Source organism: Lates calcarifer, linkage group LG24 (genome assembly GCF_001640805.2).
Source record: "Lates calcarifer isolate ASB-BC8 linkage group LG24, TLL_Latcal_v3, whole genome shotgun sequence".
Taxonomy (NCBI): domain Eukaryota; kingdom Metazoa; phylum Chordata; class Actinopteri; family Centropomidae; genus Lates; species Lates calcarifer.
In genome coordinates this window covers 8,010,515-8,027,178 of record NC_066856.1, presented here as the reverse complement: position 1 = coordinate 8,027,178, position 16,664 = coordinate 8,010,515, and the positions used below count along the sequence as shown (strand labels likewise).

Genomic DNA, 16,664 nt, shown 5'->3' with positions numbered 1-16,664 from the left:
TATTGATTTAAATTCCTTTACGCAAATTAACATGTTTTTAACTGTATAAAACTATAACTAACTTCCCTAGTTTTGCCCTTCACACTTCCCTATTGACTGACTGGAATAATGCCTGAGTCAATCAAGCAAAGTTAAACATATCTTGCTGACAAAACCATCATGGAAGTCAACAGGGACAACTGATGGATAATCCTGTGCAGACTTTACGTGACGTAAACAATAAAAATAATACTGATCTAAAACGAATCAGTTGAGTGTGTTCATACAGTAACAGTCAGGCCCAAGGCTGAGAAGTTGATGGGTGGGTGAGAAGAAAGAATTATCACTGAATTATCACACTCCATCAAGGATTCTTTTAGTTCTTTTTTAAATATATCTGTAGCTGTTGTCAAAGTAACAAGTTCTTAAGCCCAAAACCTGCAAAAATGCAGGTTTGCTGACAGTTAGCTGGATCATGACCAAGAGGTTCATCTGAACACAAAAACGTCATTAAATAGTTTATGCAATTAAAGCAGCTTTTCATTTTACATTGCTTGTTTCTTGGGTGTCCATTCAGGAGAATCTCACCAGCCATGCACACATCATCACTTGTAGTCTAATCACATTCATTGGTCTCATTTAGGAGTGATCAAAGTCTACAAACAGTGGGAACATTGTGAGGCACAATGCAGAACGAATGATGCCACTAACAAAACGGGAACATGCAATAAATGAGACTCATGTCAGGTGAATCTATTAGCCCAGTGCATGTTGGTTCTCGACACATCTACCTAATTCAACTGCAGTCACATGATCAGCACTAACCCACGTCACATGACTGTTGATCATGGTTTCAACTTTCTACTCATTTAGCCTTTATTTAAATGTGAATGCAAGACAGCTTTGTCCAAGATTGACAAATCAATCCTCAAACCAAATTAGCTGGATGAGAACTGACAGGACCATTTTAGCTTGATAACAGCATGTTAGCCTGAATTAATTAAGCCACATTTGAAGAATAGGACCCTGATCTTAATATATGCCTCTCATAATTAATTAAAGATATTTTTTGTGTGTATCAAAGTCGAACAGATTGTATAAATTTGTAATGGTACAGTACTCTTACTATCTCAATATGCCTGCATATGTTTTGTAGCCTCTGTAACAGAACAAAGGTAGCCATACCTATCCATAATCTTCAACTATTAAAAAAAAGAAAGGAAAAAAAAGAATCCTGTCACAGTCTTGAAGATTCACTAAGCTACTTAAGTGCTTCACTTATGAAAGAGGACATTTTTATTAAATGTAGCACAGACTGAGTAAACATCAATAGTAAAACAACCACCATTCACTGACTCAGTTATGAAGGCCATGAAATGTTTATTTTGTTCTGAAACTTTCTTATAAATTTCCTTTGATTGAAATTTTATGAATACTGACAGATGTAAAGAAGATCTGAGAAAAAGACATAAGTGAGAGTTAAGATGTTCTGAGATGTGCTCCATCATTCGGGTGATCAAACATAGTACGTAAAAAGGTGCTGCTGAGTTTTAAAACTCCTCCAAAAGAAAGGGGATGAAGCAGAGGAATTATTTTCTTTCTCAAATGTGACAAGAACAATGTAAATGAACTCTGAAGAGAAGCACTATTAGTATGGAGAAGACAAACACATAAACACTATAGGTGTCAGTTGGTTCAGTGCTTTGTTTCATGAATAAAAGGGCCAAATTATATTCCTATTTATCATAACAAAAAATTTAATTACTCCCATCACAGTAGAAAAGCACAGCAAAACTAAAAGTTTCACAATATCTTGCTTCATTCTAAAAGGGTCTCTAACCAAACTAATATCCTGTATCTGGCTTAGTGATCATCTGTCAAGTTTATTGTTCATTAAAAACTATTTAAGAAATGTGGTTGAAGGCACATTTCTGTGCGTGTCTCATTGCATCGTAATGCACAGGCTGAATTTTTGTCAGTGCATGCACGTGTGGCAATGTGCATGTAGATATATGCATGTGAATGCCTGCTTTTATTTGATGTGATGTGAGGCATCAATTTTGTCTGGTTGATATCTCTTCCCGATTTAATTTGTGTAAACAGTGTTTAGCAATGCCCTGGGCCCTGAGCGAGACAATCACACAGACTGATGAAGGCAGGCCAAAGCATCTACTGTCAATGCATGGTTGCTATTTTCTCTATTGTTGGACACCTCCATTGAGGCAATAATTACACCCATTACAAAAGACACACTTAGGTGTCTTTCAGAGCTGCGTGGATGAGGGAGTGGGAGTGGAATAAAGTGTGATTTTTTTTTTCTATGTAAGAGTGAAAGCATTTTTGTATTTGTATGTGTATGTCTTTGTTTGAGTGTGTGGGTAAATAGATTTGTGTGAATGAAAATGAGCAGTGTCTTGATGTTTACATGTTTAATTGCCTGCAATAGAAGCCAGTTAATATTAATGATTTTGTTCCCGCCCGCCCCAGTTTGCATTTTGAGCTTTCAGGATTGTGTTTGCATATGTGCACATCACTTGTCAATCAAATTGCAGCTATTGACCGACTGAAATTAATTTCGTGAAGGAAAAAAGTGAATGCCCTTGCCTGCATGCACTGGTTAATTGATTCTGAGGGTATTATAGGATGGGGATGGGTGTATAAATGTGTGTGTGTGTGTTGAGGGTTGTCTGGAGAAAGAGAAAAATAAAAGACTTTGTGTATCTGGGGGTTTTGGGTGTGACTGCATCTACATGTGCCACTGCCATAGTTTTAGAGCGCCGCTAGCCTTATTAAAGGGTTTATTCGAGAGTTCCAAAGGGACTTCCCTCCAAAATTGCTTTTGAGAGACAAACTCATGACTTTGGGACTAATTGAACTTTATTGCCACTACAGACACAACTCAATAGAAGGCACAGCTTACAGATGGAGACTGCAGCAAGCTTTATCATGCTGAACATGAACTGGTTAGTTAACACACTATTTCTTGAAAGCTACGGCAGGAAAATGCAAAACAGCAGAGTTGGTCTGACTGCAACTCATCACAAGGTATTCACTTGTTCCTAATACATGCCTTTTTATGGCTTTCATCATCCAAGTTACAATTATTCCCTTCTCAACAACACTGATCACACACACACACACACAAACTGATACAAACCTCGGCTTTGATCTTGTTGTCTCCGAAGCAGAGATGCTGTAGGTAGGCTGCTGCATTGGACTGCACCGATGGGAACTGGTGCTGTAACATCTGGATCACCTCTGGCAGCTCCGGATCTCTCCACCCAAACTCTCTGCAGACAGACAGACAGAGACACTTTCATTCCTCCAGCCCCTGAACAAAGCATCTCGCCAAAATACAGGAGATCACCTGAAAGTAGTCCAATAAAAAAAAGTCTCTTCCCAACATACCCAGAGCCACAGATACACAAACATTCACTTACATTGGTACACAGCATATACAGTACAAAGATAGATAAACTGACAGTATGCATGAAAGAGAGATTTGCATGTCAAAATCCTCTTTATTCTGTTTTCAACCATAGAGTTTGAGAGATAGCTTTTCAGGCTTAACTGCACAGTCAGACAGAAATGATGCAAATCACACACTGGATGCCCAATTTGCCAAAATATTGTCATTTCCTCTCATCACAGGCACATTAAATTAGAGCTAGTGAAGATGATGGCCAGCAGGTTAAGCAGATGGCATCCATGAACATTTTTACAACTCAACAAGGAAAAGCTCAGACAGTATTTGAAAATAATTCAAGAGCAGTTGAGTTTTCCTTGAAGAGCAATACAGTGATTCTTTAAAAGCCTTTCAACTCTTTATGGCAAGATAATTCAACACATAGAGAGCTCATAAAAGCTTGAAACTGTGTTTTCGGGTATGACAATGGTAGCCATCACGCCTGACAAAGACAAAAGTGCCACTTACAAAGACTCCAAAGGAGATCGAAAAGAAAACCAGATCACAGTGTTTTCTGCATAGCTTGACTGGCATGTGATTTTATGTGAAATGCAAAGTGCAGAGCAAAAAGACTATAAATATGAATGTTTAGAATGACAGTGTCTGCTGGCAAAGTGGCTGGTAAAGATGATAATCCTAGAAATTACCACGTTGAAGGACAAGCTGAAGGGCAACAGCTCTTTTCTGCATTATCTTGGTGCAGTGAAAAAATAAAGCAGACGAGTCAATACAATTAAAGAGAATTTTATTACAACCGCAAATTGACAAAAGCCCAAAAATTGTTCTGTGTAAGCTTAGAAAAGAGGATAAAAAGTTTGAGGAATTGCACACCACAGCATTACTACTGCCTGCATGCTGTCTGCGGTTTGAGTGGTGTGAGTTATGTTCTACACTTTCTACCATTAGGAGTTTACACTCCTATGAGCGCACTGGACAAAGTGAAATAAATGTTTTGTCCCTTGGTAATACCCAGGAAATGGTCTCCTTTATTGTATTATCCCCTGCTGATAATTGTTTTGCTACGTTCCCCCAAATGAGGAAATTATGAGTGTGTGAGATAGTGTGGGTGACTGTGTGTGTGTGTGTATGTGTCTCCACAGTCTACTGTAATATTTTCTCCAATAACCACTCCATAAACTGTTTCTCTGTTACTTTCTCTCTCTCTCTTTTTCTCTCCGCACTTTCAGAAAACTGTCAACTCTCAATGTGATCTGAAGAAAACCTATGTTGAAATTTTGTGGCTCCCATCGATTGTGGTGTTTGAGGATTGATTTTGTTGTTTCTGCCTTCATGCTGACTGTTCTGTGCCAACATGCGGCTCACTGTAATCCCCATCAAGCTATCGTGAAAAAAATGTTGATTTATTTTGCCTCCTAGCTCAGTCGTACCAAACATGAAAATGTGGTAAATATGGGACAATTGACCTGCCTGGGGAGTTAAAATTGATGGGGTAGAGGGCTATGTCTGTGTCTGTGTGTATGTGTGTGTGAAGTTTTTTGCAGCAGAAAATGAAGCTTTGACACCACGCTCTCATCTCTGTCAGATCTAGCAAATGCGGTCTATGAAACATCTGTGAAAAGCAGCGCGTTCACGGGGAGTAAACATGGCTCTCAAAGATAAAGCAAGCTCCAGCGTGGACGGCTCTTTATCTGTCGAATGATAAGTGTTCATTCAGCCAGAAAGCAGGACTGAAGGAGGGAGTCAGAGGAGAGATAGAGAGAGGGAGGAAGAGGGAGGGATTCCCAAGGCATTTAGGGGATTTAGGAGGAGAGACCCTCAAACAACGCTCCTTAAATCACACAGCTAGATACCATCAGGGCAGTTTGTTTGTTTATGTGTGTGTGTGTGTGTGTGTATGTGTGTGAGTGTTTGGCAAGATTAAGACAGTATTATGATGTGTGTTTATGTGGACACAATTGCCTCAGTGACTGTTTGCCTATGTGTGAGTTTGTGTCTGTCTGTGTGTGTGCATTTGCAAGTGTTTTCATATTCATTTGTGTCTGTGCTTCAGTGTCTAAATGTATGTATCTGACAGTGTGTTAATGTGCATGGTTGTGTATGTATGTGTTTCAGTGTGTGTGTGTGTGTCATCCAGCCCCTGCAGCCTCCCAGCTCTGCCAGTGTAGTTAATAGAAAGCAGAGTGATCTGCTGATAAGATAAGCATCATGGCTCGCCATTAATTAAAAACCCTTGGTAGAGAGAAACAGAGAGACAGAGTGAGAGGAACAGAGCAGGAGCAAGGGAGAAAGAGGGAGACAGAGTGAAACACAGAGGGAGAACGAGGAAGGGGAGCTGAGGAAATAACCAGAGCGTTCAATAAAAACAGTGGGTACACCGGGCAAGAGGAAGCTGGTAGGAGATGGTAAAAATAAAAAATAAAAAAGAGAAAGAGGAAAACAACCCTTAGATGAGATGCCAGTCATGTCAAGACAGGTACTAATGAGAGCCACAGCCCTGGTAGACGCACCGCCAGGCGACAAGCCAACGATGTGAAACAGTGGGATGCAAACAGAGAGGAATACAGCCCGCAAAAGGGAAAACTGATCAAAGAGGCAGTGCCAACAAAACTGCGAGGCTCACATTAAATACCCACGTAGCTTTTGAGGAACAATATCCTGCCGCTTATGTGCCATATTCTTTATGTTACTTTATTATATTATACCTTGTGTGGCAATAATTGCCACACAGAAGAATTTGTTGACTTACCTTTTTAAAACCTGAGCTACACACTCTTGATACAACATGCTGGTGGGTATGAGAATAAATTAGGTGGCACTGCTGCTGCACAGAGCTCTGTGCTCCTGGTTAGACTGGTTACTTCGCCATTTCTTGAGGCATGCAGAGGCGTGATGCAGCAAAATACTTTGAATGGAAACACTAGGTATGGCAGGAGAGCAGTCTGACATATTGAGAATAAAGGCAGGTGGCAAGGGAGTAGGTGGAAGGAGGGAGGGTGGAGGCAGAGACAGAGTGATATAAATGGGACAGAGGAAAAGACTGCTGTGTGATGGTGCGGCTTTGATGCAGGCAAACACACACACACACATACACGCACGCACGCACGAAGAGGGAGGCAAAATGTGATAGAACAGTACAACACATGAAAATACAAGGATTATCAAAGGATTTCTTTCTTTTCATAAGACTTGTCTTCATCTCTCTTTTCATGTCCAGGTCCCATGAGACATCTGAACTTCTATCTGAAATCCCAACATGACCACTACTGATATATAGTAGGCACAGATGGATGAGTGTATGTACACACACACACACACACAGTGTGAAAACAAACATAGTCTAATCTGAAAAACCACTGATTGGATACACACCCAGCGATGCTCTGGTTCTAACAAAGCTGATTTTCATACAGATTGGTTGATTGCTGCTGTGAACAATTGCAGTTCCTCTACCTGGGAGGGGAAGGCTGAAGGTGGTGGTGGGGGGGATACATGAGTGACAGCAATACATTTTCCCCATGTTGCATCATTCATTGTCATGTTCCCTGTGTCCCTGAACTCAGATGGACAAAATAAATGGCAGTGGCAAAGTGTGGATGGATGAATTATGTAACAGAGGATGTGATAAATAACGACTAAACTTAAAAAAAAAAAAAAAACAGGAGGAAAAAAATGGGTCATTGGGTTATGTGGTTTAGTGTCTCATGTTCATGAAGAGTGCACAGAAAGGCAGCTGAGGGAAACGGCCTTGCACATAGTCACGATGAATTATCTATACCTGTCCCTAGACATACAATACAGTAGAACTAGTAATACAAACACCATGTAACTGGACAAATGGGCAGCTGGGTAACATCAGTAATGAGATCATGCTTCAAATGGAGAACTGATTTTTGAGTTACGAAATGTCAAACCCACTGTTTGAACACTGACATCGACTGGTAATGGACTGACCTTGTCATTTCATATGAGGTCTTGTTAATCTTGAATGAGCAGCCATCCTACTGGGGTGCCCTTGAGCAACAGAGTGAATCCCTACAAGCTTCAGTACTCTGTAGCTGACCCTGAAATGTGATTTGTGTGCAGAAGGGTCAAAGAGTTTTATTATATTACGCCTAAACTTCATACTATTTACAGCTAGGTTTTATTTTCAGCAAGAATCATTTAATATATTTGTAGGATTCACAGGAAAATGATGAATCCCTGTACTGTGCAGAAGACAAAAGCCTATGCATGCATGTATTTCGTGTAATACCACATATTTGATCTAATATTTGATCAGTAGATTAATATTACTGTGTTGGAGAACATTGTAAAATGTCTTCTCAAGTCTTTATTAAAACAACATGATATGATATTTGGTTATACTGGAAATACTCACTTTACAGTTTCACAACCTCACAGGGTGCGTGATTATAGACACGATTTCAAAAACTCAAGGGTATGTGAATTGGGTCTCCTAGCCCAATGCATCTGGAGTGACAACTCCACACAGGAAGACTGTCCCACTGGCCTTAATGTGATTGGACAAGACCTGTCATGTCTGTTAACTGATCGGAGGGTCAGGAATGGACAGACTGGCAGTGTGCATACAAAAGCAGATGCTAATTAGGACCTGGACATCAATCTTCATCACTGTGTTGGGATCGAGGGAGGGGGCAGGGAGAAAGGGGAGGCGGGGGGTGAGAAAAACGGGTGCGGGGGTGGAGAGTTGGGAGGTAGAGTGAGAGAACGGAGAGGAAAAAAAGCAGGACGAACTGCAGAAAGAAAGGAAATGCAATTCAAGTAATCTGCTGCACTGGTGATTACATTTCTTCTATTACTCTGGAGGAGATGAATAAGAAAACTGTCATCCTGAAAAAAATAAAAACAAACTTAATGGCTCATCCGTGCAAGCAGGTTATTACACAGGCGACATGGAATAGAGTGACAAAGTTCACATCAGGAGGATGATGGGGTGGATGGGTGAGTTTACACACCACAGGTCTTTGACACAGGAGACCACAGTTAATAATCCAGTGTTAATGATGTTGTGTGTTTTACCCATGACACTGACAATGACATGAAAGTCCTAAAAACTTAAGGAAGTACTCATTTGATCCCAAACCATGATCTTTTCCTAAACCTTACCAAATAACTGTTATGCCTAAGCCTAACCACACAGTGACTGTTGTGTCTGGTACGCCTGCTGCTGGTAAGCTTCTACGGGGCATTTACTGTTACCATGACGACAGAGGTCCAGTATGCCTGCTGCTGGTATGCTCCTATGGGTCATATCTGAGGGTAAGGTCGAGGGACCGATGTGGTTGTTTAAATTAAAGGTCCCTGTTGGAATAAGAGTTTGACTTTGACAGAGGACCAAATGGTGCACTTCATACTGTATATTAGCTATTAAATCATCCTAGCAGTCCACACTCATCTTTTTCCTCTTCTTTGCTTTATTTCTCAGGATGTGCATCCTCTCTTTGCCTCCAATATAGATTTTCTACCATATTTTACCTTTTCATCTTATAGATAGGTTAGGTGTAGTGTTGTTTTTACACATCACTCTCCCTGTGCACCTGTTAACGTGTGCTCTACTACTTATCCTCGGTTGGGTACAGAGCATTGGTGAAGGCAAAGTCAATACGAAGAAGTCTTCAGCAATTCCTCTGACTAGCAGCAGCCAAAATAAGATTCAAGTGAAGATGCACAAACATTGACTTTAAGTGCAGTGCAGAGTCTCTCTAATTAAAAGTGCAACTTAATTAAGATGCTATCCAGGAAAATAGCCAACACTGTGCCCTACTGACAAATGCTTGAATGAATTTTTAAGCTTTTCTTTCACACAGCCAGGGTGCAGTGGGATTCATCTCAAGAGTAGAAGATTACTGCTGGTAGAAATGGGCAGGAATTCCAGGTATATCTAAATTTTTTTTTTCTTTTTCAAGGAAAAAGAATATAAAAGTAAATTAATTTAAACAGTCTAACATTTGGGATGGTATATTTGTCCAGATCCAGTTGAGAATATTCAAACAAACAGCCACATGGAAAAGCCACATCTGGTCACCTATACATATTATGGTCAAATGCAGTTAATTAGCACTAGTTAATGACATTTTGGTAAAAGCATGCCACTCAGATTACATTTACTGACAGTGTTTTGTTCCTTAAGACTCCATAAAAAGCTACAAGGAGCAAATCAGGGTGGCTATTTGGGCATACAAGGCAAATGGCTTTGTCCAATAATGTCCAATATCATGTCTCCAGTTCATTGGTCCAATATTTAACTATTTAACTACAGTTAAATATTTAACTGTAGGAGTTGTTGCATGTTTCACAGATGACTGCAGTATTTAATGTCTACCACACAGAATTTTCTGTGTTGTCCTTGGCCATATTATAGCATGTTTTGCACATGCTCTTCCCCTGTGCTAACAATTTCTTTGTGTGGAACTCTGTTGCGGCTGGAAGGACTTAACACAAATCTCGGCCACAGTAAAGAGGATCAATGAAAGGTGGGGGAAGAGAGAGGGTGATGCTTGTAATAGCAGGGCAGACAAATGGATAGACGGGGATGGGTGGATGGAGCCAGGGATGAAACCCATCCAGAAATAAACTGTGGACAAAAAAAATCTGCAGTGAGTCAGCTGCAATGAAAACACCTCATCTTCTGTCATCACTCTCCTCCTCCTTACCCACTACTCCCCACTTACTGATGGGCAAATGGAAATGACTCTGGTAATCACAGATCACCTCTCTATGGAAATAGGAAAGTGAGCTGCAAGTATTAATTCCACACAGAAGGTAAGTCATACAGAGAAAGAGAGAGAGGAGGAAAAAAAGTAGAGAGAAGAAAATGAAAAACCATGAATAAAAGTAAGGGAATGTGTTGCAGAGAGTGCAAAGGAGAGAAATGACGGAATGGAATGGACAGAGGAAGGGTATATCAGCTCTCTTCTCTGGCTCATCGCTTCAGTATGAGACGCCACATGTGACTTTCTCACTCTTCTTTTATTCCTTTTGTTTGCACCACCATCCCTGTTTTTCATTCTCTCACTGCCTCTCTCTCTCTTTCTTGGATGAGTCTGGAGATTTGCCATCCAGAGCCTATGCAGCAACCACACAGACTAAGAGAAAAATCAATACGCTTTCTCTATGGCATCCCCCAGCTGGGAAAAGGAGGCTCAGGAGGTTGAATAAAAGTGAACAAAGGACTGAGTGAGAAGAATGAGAGGTGTTGAATGAGACTGACTAACACTGAATGGGACAGAGAGACATATGATGGTGGGAAAAGAGCTGGTGATGAAATGTACTGTATGTCATTAGCAAGCTCAAAGAGAACTTGAGAAATTCATTTAATTAGATTTTACATCATTGTCAAATCATTATATACTATTAAACATTATAAATATAATTATTATGTATATATATATATATATATATATATATATATACCAAGTCCATGTTGTGTAAAAAGAATAAAGAAGCAGAAGTTAAAATACTTATTTGCATTTATTGAGGTAAGCACTAAGTAAAGTTACAATTATTAGTGAAAAGCTGTTCAAGCTGACTGGCAAAATAATTAGGATTCTTTTACTGAGAAGAAACATAGCCCAAAAATTATTTGATGAGGTCAAACATCTGTCTTTATCTGCTCTTTAGTCGTAAAACACTAAAATCTTCTTCTTAATATGATTTTCAAGTAGGCAAGTACACTTCATCTACAGTTCTTGTACAATTCCTGAGTTAGTTGGGAGGAGTGATTATGCAAAAAGTGTCAAGTCCAAAGGAGAAATCACACACTGTGGGAAAGAGGATAAGATGCTTTTTATCTTTGAGTGTTCCTGTTCTTCTACTGTATCGCTCTCCGCTGAACTGCTCTACTGCCCAAATGCTTCATCAGTTTAAAGCAGTTTATGAATGTTGGTCTTTTCTACTCTTTGCCCTTTTGACTATTCGCTTTGGAGAAGTGCGTATGCTTGGAAATTAAAATGTAGATAATGTCATTTAAGAGTGTGCATGTGTATGTGTGTTTGGTATGGGTGGGGCCCAGTGAAGGGGAACATTAGTGTGCAGGGCCATGGAGCGATTTGCCAGGGTAAGGAAAACACAAACGCCGGCACTAGGCCTTGCAATTAGCTGAACACACAAAATCGGAGGACTAATTGAATACGGCATTAAGCTGACAGACAGGTGTTCATTTATATACACACCCAGCGAAGGGCGTGCACACATGCACGTACACAGGGTACTGAATAAGTACACACTGTAGCTAAGCAAAGGCACGCACACTCACATGCACGTAAACATTCAATAGAGCACTCACACATGTGCACACCCTTGCATATTCCATATGCATTGAAGACACACAAACGTGCACTTCCATATCTACAAAGAGGCAAAAATACACACATATTCACACAGCTATTATCCAACATTTGCTGATCAGTAATTTTCAGCCCGGTGGCACTATTCCCCCGTTACACAGTGCAATTACTGGGTGTTTACACAGCCAAACAATAGGCCAGTGAAACATACACTCAGACATTCATTAGATGGGCCAATAGAAGCCGAGGTGACCTAGACCGTTAAGATGTATCACACACCACCATCATTAAGATTGAGCTGTGTAATCTACTGTATCAAAGCAGGAATAATGCATAATCTGGTTCTGTCACAACATCTATCCAATTGAAAAACAGTGGTGGCTGTGGTGAGAGATACAGTGTAATACAATTGACTTCATCAAGCTGCTACTCTCATTGTATTATATATTTTGTGTACTCTAGTCTTGTCCAAAATAGGAAGAAAGCCATAGTTTGGTATTATTGTATAATTCACTGCAAGGAGTACTGATTGTCGTTGATCGACCATCCAAATTCACATCAAGGAAAAGCGGAAGATAAGTGGACCTCAACGGGAAACTCCAATTTATGCTCCACCCGTGACACCAGTGAACTACCATCAGCAGAATGCCTGGCAATGACGTCCGATAAGGCTGAGAAGAACCACTCTAACTTCTGACACGTTACAACACAAGTGAACAAATTGACCAATCAAATCCCCATCCACTACACTCAGTCAATCAAAGCGCAGGCAGATGATTAAGTTGGTGGATGGAGGAGAGCTTGCTGAAAAATTACTGCCCCATTGTCTCTTGATTTGCAAGCTGAGATGCAATCATGTCAGCGAGTCTGCTCTGGCCTCTAAATGACAAACAAGAAAGGTGAGCTATTTTTACTGTGATGATGTTAATGAGGATGCTAGCCTCTGCACACGTGTGTCTGTGTGTGTGTGTGTGTGTGTAGGTGGGTGCGTGTACATGATATGACCAACAACTGCACCTTCACGCCTCACCCCTAATGAAGGTGCCACACTGTCAGTATGTGTGCCCATGTGTATCATGTAACCACAAATTATCCGGAATTATTCTGCCATGTGACTCTGAAGGTCAAGCTAGATATTGGCACTGTCTATGCATGTGTGTGTGTGTGGGCGCATGTGCACACGCGTGTAATGCATTCATCAACTGTCAGATTCACATTACAGAGCCAGACATTTACAGTAGAGGTCAGAGCCCTGCCCTGACACTAAACAAGAGAGATAACTTGCCAGACAACATGCACACACTCGGAAGCGTGCACACACAAACACACACTTTTTTTTTTTTTTTTTTTTGGCTTCGTCTGTCTTAATTTTTTCCCCCTTTTTGTCTTGCACACACCTGTACAGACCTGTGAATCCTTCACACGCCACATTAAATCCTAAATTCCCCCTCAGCATCTTTTCTTTCTTTCCCTATCTCTTTTTTTTTCTTTTTTTTCTCTGCTATGTTAAAGAGAAGGGTATAGGGGAAGTTAAACTAAAACACCAGTAGAGCAGGGTAAGAGGAGGCCAAGGTGACAAGCTGCACAGCTCCAAATAAAAGCAAAAGATGAGCTGGAAACAGAAAGGAGAGACAGACATTTCCAGTGTGTTGAGTATGTAATGGGTATACTGCACACAATTAGACAATTACACACACACACTTGCAGACATCAACTGTCTTAACTATGAAACTATGAAACTATGATTTCTCTGATCTTACTACTTCCAAGACAGTTTTCACACACTTTGTCTGGTATGTGTGTGTGTGAGAGAGAGAGAGAGAGAGTGAGTACGACAGCATTATTCCACTGAAAGCTTTCAGTGACAGGTTGCATTTCGTGTTCAGTCTCAGTTACTGGGCTTTGTTAAAATCCTTTGCTGTTTATCTGCTTTATGTCTGAATGTTAGTGCCAGGGTAGTCTATTGCATGGATGTGTTATGAGGGCCATGTGGAGATCAAACAGTACATAACATGGCACTAAAAATGTAATCACCACAAAGTGTTTAACAGTGCATTTGTCTGTGATTGTGAGTGGACCATAAAACAAAAGCCACTGGGCACAGTTGCATAAAAAGCCTCCCACTGATACCAAGAAATTTGTCATGCACATGCACTCCTCTAATTGGGGTTTTACCCATTAAAACCATACACACAAATTAAACACAATAGCTTCACACAGAGCTCTAGTTAAGGGGATCCTTGACTTCTTGGATCACTGGAGTTGGTGGGCCCACTCAGTAATCCACCCTCATCTGTGATTTAAATATCTGCAGCCATCAATACCTTGAAACAATGATTGTAAATGTGCTGCTTTGTTAATCTTGCTAGTCTGCTTTTTTCTAAACTATCTACCATCCAAACAGTTCCCTTAAAGAACAGGCAACGGTGCAGCTCTTCTATATCTAACCCAAAATGGCTCCATAATTCATTTTGATTCGCCTCTGCCCAGGCATTACAGGGTAATTTTGAACTTAGCTTACAGTTCACCTTGAGGTGACTAAACTCTCCTTGGGCACCGTGTGAGTTTGGGTGTGAGTATATTAATATTTCAGTATTGCCTTGTGTGCAGCCTGTTTGTGAGAGCGAGATAGTGCAATTAGCAAGGTGACGCAAGAGGGAAGAAAAACTAATAAACCAGTGATTAGCTTATGCACCTGCTATTCTCATTAGTTCACACTGGGGCAATAATACAGCACGGAGGAACAGAAGCAGTACAGTATTTGCTGAAAGCTGTGCGAGACAATACGAAGAACATGCTGGTAATGATGCTGTGACTATGGAGATGATGACATAAAGAGTAAGAAGATAGTAGTAACAAAATATGAATAAAACAATAAAACATGATGTAAAATGAAAGATTAAGACAATTGAGCACTATGTTTTGACTACTTCTGTGCACAGAGTATCCCAGTGTATGAAAGCAGATGATAATGGAAGGAGAGGAAAAGGTGGAGGGATTAGAATGTTGTGATTATGATATCAATATTTATGTTAATGGTCATGATATGTGTTTGTGTAATATCTCTGACACAAGAACCAGTGATAGGCAATGTGCTCTCATAAAAAATGGTCAGCTGCATTTGAATATTTTGACATTTCTCATGTGAGAATGTGTGTCATACAGCTACACACCTGCTTAAGGACACACACACACACACACACACACACACACACACACACACACACACACAAATACAACCTTCAAAAGCAGATTAAGTGACACTAAAAGCAGTCATCCATTTCAAATGAGAAGGGGATGGAGGCGAGAGAGGAATAAGGAACAGAGCTGTGCAATAGAAACATCACATGCATGCTGGAAAATGTCTGGGGTCATGCAAAAACACAGTATATTCACACTTGCTCCAATGAACATAAAGTAAAAAGAAAGATCTTATAGCAATATGTTAGCAACTTTAGAAACACTGGCTCCTTCATTAGGAATCTAGGTGACACCTATGATCTTTTATTTTCCACCTTTTTAATCAGTTTGATCTGAGGTTTGGGTTTATTTGCTGCCTGATATTCACTGAGCAACAATTCAATGATACAGATGACTGCATCTCTAACGTGGGATAATTTGGTGAGGAAACTTTTATTTTCCATGTTCACTCATCCTTGAAAAATGATTGCTGGCATGAAAGTAAAACCCATGATGGAATAGAAGTTAAATTATTACCTAGCTCATGCAATGCTTTTTTGACAGCTCTGTGATCAACCATGTCACATGGAAATTACATTTCTATATAACTAATCTGCTACAGCAAGTTGTAGGAAACATTACCACTGGCTGGATGTATTTTTTGATTGAATGAGCATTACACTTATTAATGGCACTAGATTCGCCAACGTGGCTGGAATGGGTAGTAGATGTACAAAGCACATGACCGCCACACCAGAGACCACGATTTGCATCCAGAGACCTGTGGTTAGTTTTAGGTAACACAAGCATTTAAAGTTAAAGTTAAAGTTAGGGAAAGACTGTGCATTTTTTATGTAATTAAAGATATTGTGTCTGGAGTCATTGTGTATATTTTTTGTGTCAAACCAGACCACAATCACAAGTGCTCTGAGTGCCTAAACATAACTGTAAAAAAGAAATGCTGCAGTCGCCACAAGTGGATACTGAACTGAAGACAAAGAGAGAGACTGTCTCTGGACATTTCACAGATATGTTCAGTATCCCTGTATTTGTGACTTGCCAGATACATAAGTAAAAATTATAGTGTATTCTCATCATGCTAATAGAAAACACAATCCAGTTGCAATTTTCTTTCATATAAAATGAATTTGTTGTTAGAATAGCAGTTAATTCTGACAGTTTTAAATGCAATACAGCACAGAACTGGCATCGAAAATTACACAGAATATTGATCCTGTCCTGATGTAAATATATGGTCCGCATTTCACAAGATTCATGCCTTGGCACGGACAAATGAAATTTCAAGACTACAAAATCAGTGAAGTGAATCGGGCAAATACACAAAAGGTACAAAATGTACACAGGGGAAAAGCAAACACGATCACGCATGAATGCACATGTTACTTATTGCAGTGTGTGCTGCTGCCCCTCAGGAACACACACACACCTTCACTAAGAGGGGTAAGACAACACCACCAACCTCGTCCAATGATTCATACAACAGCCTGTTCTGCATCTATTCCTCACATCACCATGATCTCTCTCTCTTTCTAATTGTCTCCCCTCTTCTCTTTCTCTATGTCTTGTACTCTCTCTCTTTCCGCCACGGTTCTACCAAGATTTGTGTTTCACTTGAGTCATGATATTATGGAGGTGAAAACATACACACACTTGGATGTGGACAGAAATGCACACTCAGATGCAAACATACACACAGGACCAACATCAGCATGGTGAGTAGAGTCTTAGGAATCACTTCATACCCTACAGAA

The 16,664-nt window shown here is 40.2% G+C and overlaps 1 protein-coding gene across 1 annotated transcript in view; it reads right to left on the bottom strand.

Moving 5' to 3' along the window:
- ctnnd2a (catenin (cadherin-associated protein), delta 2a) overlaps positions 1 to 16,664 on the bottom strand; it is a 286,657-nt gene that overhangs the window by 85,003 nt on the left and 184,990 nt on the right. The window contains 1 exon segment of the mRNA XM_051067006.1: positions 3,137 to 3,269. Within this exon segment, the coding sequence (XP_050922963.1) occupies positions 3,137 to 3,269 (133 nt within the window).